At 49.9% G+C, this 6,780-nt stretch overlaps 1 protein-coding gene across 1 annotated transcript; it reads right to left on the reverse strand.

The window, feature by feature from the left end:
• Positions 1 to 3,939: 3,939 nt before the first annotated feature.
• LOC119309614 (gamma-glutamyl peptidase 3-like) lies at positions 3,940 to 6,069 on the reverse strand. Its single transcript, XM_037585587.1, has 4 exons — positions 5,374 to 6,069; positions 5,174 to 5,274; positions 4,789 to 4,843; positions 3,940 to 4,299 (listed from the first exon to the last, which is right to left on the reverse strand). Exons 1-4 carry the CDS (start codon positions 6,067 to 6,069, stop codon positions 3,940 to 3,942), a joined length of 1,212 nt encoding a protein of 403 aa, XP_037441484.1.
• Between the last annotated feature and the right edge of the window lie 711 nt (positions 6,070 to 6,780).

Consider the following 6,780-nt stretch of genomic DNA (forward strand, 5'->3'; position numbering starts at 1 on the left):
AGAGGTCGTCGTCACGGCCTTCCACCGATCCATCTTTAGAGAAGGTATCGACGCATCGGTCTTGCCAAGCCTACCGTCGACGCCACCACGACACCAGACAATGCCACCTGCCTACGCGCGTCCATCATCATGAATCTTTCGCCGAGACCCTGCAGCCCCACACCGTCCATGCGTCACATGAAACGTCTCTCCACCGCTGAAACTGTCCACTGGTCCCTCGAGCCAATGCACAACTTCAAGAATGACATCCCCAATGGGGGAACAACACAAGAGCACTGCCGTCATCCGGACGACTGATCTAGGGTTTTCTCCGGACGACTGATAGAGGTCTGAAGTTTCTCCACGATGATGCCTACAGGAAGGGGACGACGCAGAAGAGCGCCACCATGGCCGGCCTTGGCAACTACATGAGAGCAAGGTTATCACCCGGATCTGCTCGACGAACCTCCATCCAGTATCATGTGCACGGGACCGCCACCGATCTCCGCTGCCGAGCAGCGAGCAACTGGCATCGGTTTGATCATATCTATCTAGAGGCTAGACCGCGTATGCAGACAACTCGTCCACCAGGCCCTCCATGCCGCCGCCGATCCGAGGCCAGATGGCCCGCCGCTGCCCGAAGCAGAGTCGGCCATCGCCCCGCCAAGACCCAAATGACCACGCCTCCTCATGTTGAGGGGCCCGCACCATCCCCATGCTGTGGGAGAGAGGGAGACCCCCGCCACCGCCGTCAGCTCTTGTACTTAGCCGGGCAGTGTCCCTCGGCAGCGACTGAGGGAGGGAGGAAGGAGGTGACGCCCCGGGCGGCTAGGGTTGCGGGACCACCCGAGTCGCCCGAGTGGGGGCGATGTGGGGATTGGGATGAGATGGAGAGTGAGTTTCGAATCAGCTCTTTATTGTGGAGAAGGTGATCGGATGAGGGAGATCGAGCGGCAGCGGCGGAGCTCCCACCCGCTTCAGGAGGCGCTCTGGTTCCGTGGTTCAAGAAGGTCGTAAACAACAAAGAGGTCATAAATCAGACTCGATGGTACAGGGTTGGACAAATTCCTAGTCTTAGTTCAACACATCATGTCACTCTAAAATAAACAGGAAATAGCGGACCAACCTGTGATTGGATGGTTAGAGACATTGTGGTATCTCCAGCCCACCAGGGTGAGGAGACGTTCCCGTCGATGACGAGGTGCCTACGGTGACATCGTAAATTTCAAAATGATATGTCGGCTCACTTTTTCGGAGGTGCTCATAAGGGTAAGGTGTGCATGTGTGCGTTGATAGGCGTGAGTGTATGCGTGTGTATATATGTGTGATTGCGTCTGCATTGTGTTAAAAATAAAAAATAAACAGGAAATAAATAACCACCCGAGATCCATTTTGTAACAATGGACTTTTTTTTAGGGGATAACAGCGGACTTTTGGGGCCATAAATTTATGTTCTACGTCCAAGCGGGATTCCTAAAATAACAACCAGAAGTCGGATGTTGATTCTGCTGTTGTGGCTGAGATTTGCGGTGTCGCCTTCTCAGAATTCGTCTTCTCGCCGTCTGATGGCGCTAGTGGAGGCCTGCTAGTTGCTTGGTCTGATGTTGTTGCTGTCAATTCTGTGCAATGCTCTAGAAATTTCATTTCCCTCAAGTGCTCAAATAAGATTACTAGTGACTCTTGGCAACTGATTAGTGTGTATGGTCCACAGCCTCACAATGAGAAGATTTCTTTTCTTAATGACTTACAACTGTTATGCATGAACTCCCCCGATCCTCTGATTTTAGTGGGCGATTTCAACTTGATTGCTGCTGCTGCTGACAAAAGCAATGGTAATATCAATAGAGGGTTGATCAATGCATTCAGAAACTTTATGAACCGGTTGGAGCTCAAGGACATTTATTTGCATGGTAGGAGATATACTTGGAGCAATGAGCAACTGCACACTATCCTGGTCAGGCTCGACAGGGTTCTTTATAATCAACCTTGGAATGAACTTTTCCCCAATGCTCTGTTACAAGGCCTTTCCTCCGCTGATTCAGATCATTGTCCACTCCTGCTTTCAAGTAATGCTCTGTTCAAGCCACAGAGAAGATTCATGTTTGAAAATATGTGGGTACGGCTAGAGGGGTTCAATGAAGTTGTTACTGCAGCTTGGGATAGGGCTACTAAGTCGAGCAATCCGTACACCAATTTGCATAACAAATTGTCCTTCACTGCCAAGAAGCTCAAGTCTTGGGCTTCCTCTCTGCTAAGTGATATTCAGTTAAGGACCAGAATTGTCCACGAACTTATCTTACAGCTGGATATTGCTAGAGATAACAGGATGCTCACCCCCGAAGAGCACACTTTCAGAGGCAAGTTAAAGATGATGAGCCTCGGCTTTGCTGCCTTGGACAGATGTATGTTGCGTCAACGTTCCAGATTTCTCAGGCTCAAGGAGGGAGACTGCAACTCTCGGTTTTTTCACTTGAAGGCCACTGCTAGAAGAAGGAAAAATTTCATTACTTCTATCTTAGTTCAAGACACCGAATATACTGACCAGCAAAACAAAGAGGAGCATATCTGGCAACATTTTAATGATCTTCTTGGCACTTATCAACCCAGGAACTCTTCTTTAAACCTCGAAGCTCTTGACCTCCCTACCTGTGATCTAGCTTCCCTTGACCTTGCATTTTCGGAGGAGGAAATCAAAAAGGCTATTTTTGATATGCACCCAGAGAAGGCCCCTGGTCCTGATGGTTACACTGGCCTCTTCTTTCGCACCTGTTGGGATACTGTCAAATATGACTTGATTGCTGCTTTGAGACACTTCCAAGGGCTGAACACGCAAAACTTATTTCTGCTTAATAGTGCTGTTATTGCGTTGCTTCCAAAGCACCAGGGTGCTGTTAGGCCTCAAGATTTTAGGCCCATTAGCCTAATCCACTTCTTCGCAAAATTAATTGCCAAGATGATGGCTGCCAGACTACAACCATGGATGAACAAGCTAACCTCCCCATGTCAGAATGCATTCATTAAAGGGCGAAGCATACATGATAATTTTGTCTATGTTCAGGCAATGGCTAAGACCCTAAGACAGAAAAAAATCCCCTCTGTTATGTTTAAGTTGGATATAACCAAAGCCTTTGATTCAGTTTCATGGGAGTTTCTGCTTAAGCTACTGCAAGGTCTGGGTTTTGGGCCGAAGTGGAGAGGATGGATATCGGCCCTCTTTTTCTCTGCTTCCACAAGAATATTAGTCAACTCCAAATGCACTCAACAAATCCTCCATCGGAAGGGCCTCAGGCAAGGAGATCCCCTCTCCCCGCTGCTCTTTGTGCTTGTGGTGGACTGCCTTGGAAGGTTGATGGACAAAGCACAAAGGAACAACATCCTATCCCCTCTGGGTAACCAACTTGTTAAACACCGTGCATCTATTTACACAGACGATGTCATCATTTTCCTCAAGCCTGAGATGCATGATTTTGGGGTTGTAACTGAAGTGCTGAAGCTTTTTGGTGAAGCAACCGGTCTCATCACTAACCTGGCTAAAAGCAAGATCCTTCCTATTCGGTGTGACGGCCTTGACCTTACTCCCCTGCAGCTGGCTCTTGGATGCCAGTTGGCTAGCTTCCCCTGCACTTACCTTGGGATGCCTCTATCTGATAGGCGGTTGAAGCTCATTGACTTCCAAGACCTGCTTGACAAGTTAATTAAGAAGATTGCGGGTTGGAAGGCTAGGTGGATCTCCTCCACTGGAAGAATGGTACTCGTGAGGTTTGTACTTTCGGCAATGCCAATTTTCATGCTTCTGGCTGTTCATCAACCGAAATGGGTCATCAAGCAAATCGATAAGCTACGTCGTGCTTTTTTATGGTCTGGCTCTGATGCTGTCTGCGGTGGCAAGTGCCTTGTCCGCTGGACCCAGGTGTGCTCACCCATCTCTGTAGGCGGGCTTGGCATCCATGACCTTCAAGCTCAGGGGCGGGCGCTTAAAGTAGCTGGCTTTGGCAAAGCATCACAGATCCGGATAAACCATGGCAAGGTCTGCAGCTCCCTGTTGACAAGCACGTTAAGGCTCTTTTCATTGCTTGTACCTCCATCAAAATTGGTAGTGGTATTAAGATATCCTTTTGGCACGATCACTGGCTCAACGGTGAGATTCCAGCTGTTTCGTTTCCTAACCTTTTCAAGCATAGCAAAAACAGAAGAATATCGTTGGCTGAAGGACTCACCAATAGAAAATGGGTCACTCTTCTCAAGCGCAACCCGGGCACCGAGGTGTTGCGCGAATACATTGACTTCTGGCACAGATCCAGTGTGGTCACTTTCTCCAACCTGGAGGATGAGTTCATTTGGAAATGGTCAGCGGATGGAAGATATAATGCTAAGTCAGCTTACCTATGTCAATTCTGGGGCAGGATTGATTTTCCTCTTCCTGAGATCATTTGGCATATCAAGGTTCCACCAAGAATAAGATTCTTCAGTTGGCTCTTTGTACAGGGCAAATGTTTGACTGCGGACAACCTTGCGAAGCGAGGTTGGCCTCACAACCCGATCTGTCAATTATGCCACTTAGGGTGGGAGGATGGTCTGCACCTTGTATCTAGCTGCCCCTTCACGGCTGGTATTTGGGGCTATTGCCTGGCGATATATAATTTTCCATTCAACCTCTTACCTATTGCTCATACTGGCTCTATATTGGACTGGTGGTTAAAGGCTCTGGATCGTACAGGCAGGAAAAAGGACCTATCATCACTTATAATGACGGTGTCCTGGCAGGTTTGGAAAGAAAGAAACAGCCGCATATTCAACAACAAGGCAAACCACTTCCTGAAGGTCGCTGAGAACATTATCAATGAGCTGAATTCTTGGAGAATCGCTGGATTCAAAGGAGCACAATGGACAGGCGCGAGATAATTTCTTTCTTTCTTTCTTTCTTTTTCTAGTGTACATTTGTATAGCTTTTCCTTCCCCTTTCTGGCCTTCAGCCGTCCTGAACCTTGACCTGTATTTCTTGGGGTGTCTCATCCTATCTTAATGAATGAAATCAGCACAATGCTGTTTTTCGTCAAAAAAACAACCAGAAGTCAGCATCCGGTCGATCTGCTTGTTCACTCCAATACTGCAGGTTATCATCTGGCATTAACACCATGCCGCTAGTGCCAGTAGATGGTTTGTTTAAGATCATATATGTGCACCATGCTAGTACAATTCTTCAGTGTTGAGGAAGCTTTTGCAGAGCTTGAGCCAGAACTCCCTGTCAGCGCTAGTAGCCTCCAACTGCCTCTTCACGTCCTCAGCGAACGACACCTGCAACGTGCAAACTGGCAAATCAGATCCGATATATCGTGGAGTGACAATGGCATATGCACCACATAGCTAGAGCCTAGAGGGAAGGGAATCACTCACGGTGATGGCTTGGCTGGTGGAGAGGCGGTCGACGAGGTTGAGGAGTATGTCACCGGTGTACTCCGGGTGGCCCTGGATGCCCAGCACGTGGTCGCCGACGCAGAACATTTCCACGCCGGTCTTGTCCGATGACGCCAGCACGTCGGCGCCCAGCGGCGCCTCCCAGACCTCATCCTGGTGACACTCGGTGATCTTGGCGTACTGGGGCAGGTCCTGCAGCGCGTCGAGGAACCTCCACGGCGGCAGCGTTGCCGCAATGGCCACCTCCCGGATACCGATGTCCCACCCGCCTCTCCTGGCCTTCCCGACGCGGCCGCCCAGAGCGCGGCATACCACCTGGTGGCCGAAGCAGATGCCAAGGACGCGCTTCCGGGCCGCGACGGCCTCCCGGACGAGGAGGCACAGCCGCAGTATCCACAGCTCGTCGGCGTACGCGTCGTAAGGGCTGCCGCTGATGACGAAGCCGTCGTATCGTCCGACGTCGTCCAGGTCGGGGAGCTCCCCGTCCACCGCCCGGAACATGTCCCACGTCTCGCAGACGTCGCCGTCTTCGCCGCCGCCGCCGCCGAAGGCGCTCACAAAGACGTTGAAGTAGCCGCCGTACGCCTTGAGCACGTACTCCGAGTCCCGCGCCGCCAGCAGCAGCGCGTACCTCCTGCCCCTCCTTGGCTGATCATCAGCTGCCACGATCTTCATGGCGGACTACCGGATCAGCCCTTGCAGCAGGAAGGAGAAGGCTAGACCAGGTTTAGCGCTTTGCAAATGAGTATGATTGGCTGCAGACTGCAGTGTGTGATCAGCTGGCGATGAGCGCTGGCATTTATAGAGGCCGGTCGGAAACTGGGGAGAATGGGAGCACGTAAACACGAGGAGTGAATCAATGGCGACAACAAGCACGCTTTGGGGAGACCCGACTCCTTTTCGGATGGACGACCATGCATGGTTGAAATTCTTTATCTGACACGACCAACACAACATGTCAAGTTGTCAACATCCATCGGCAGCCTAGAAGAGCCGACATTTTCTCTGGTCGATCATGCATGCGACCAATTTTGTACTAGTACCATATGATATGATCAGTACAAATATGACATGGTGTTGTGGAAGAGCTTTTTACGGAGCCGGACGGGTCGTCTTGGGTCGCCATATTAGTCAGCCAAAACTCTTAGTCAGCAGCCGTCTGACATGGTGTTGGGAAGGAGACTTTGTCAAAGAGCCGTTCAAGATCTCTATGTACTCTTTTTCTCTCGCTCCCCACGTTAAGAAAATCCAGCTTTGTCATTTGTTTTGGAAGTTATAGTTAGCAGCCTGAGACCAATGGAGAGATTAAGTCCTCACATGAAGAACAAAGTACAACAATCGACATAAAAATGAAACTGCTGCTTGAAGAGTTCTCTATTTGTATTA

This window comes from Triticum dicoccoides, chromosome 5B, assembly GCF_002162155.2.
Source record: "Triticum dicoccoides isolate Atlit2015 ecotype Zavitan chromosome 5B, WEW_v2.0, whole genome shotgun sequence".
Lineage (NCBI taxonomy): Eukaryota > Viridiplantae > Streptophyta > Magnoliopsida > Poales > Poaceae > Triticum > Triticum dicoccoides.

Coding starts and splice junctions, on each gene's coding strand:
- LOC119309614 (XM_037585587.1), bottom strand. CDS start 6,069: ATGAAGATCGTGGCAGCTGATGATCAGCCAAGGAGGGGCAGGAGGTAC. Junction 4,844..5,173: donor TTCCTCAACACTGAAGAATT/GTACTAGCATGG, acceptor CTTTGAATCCAG/CGATTCTCCAAGAATTCAGC. Junction 4,300..4,788: donor TCAGCGACCTTCAGGAAGTG/GTTTGCCTTGTT, acceptor CTCATCCTCCAG/GTTGGAGAAAGTGACCACAC.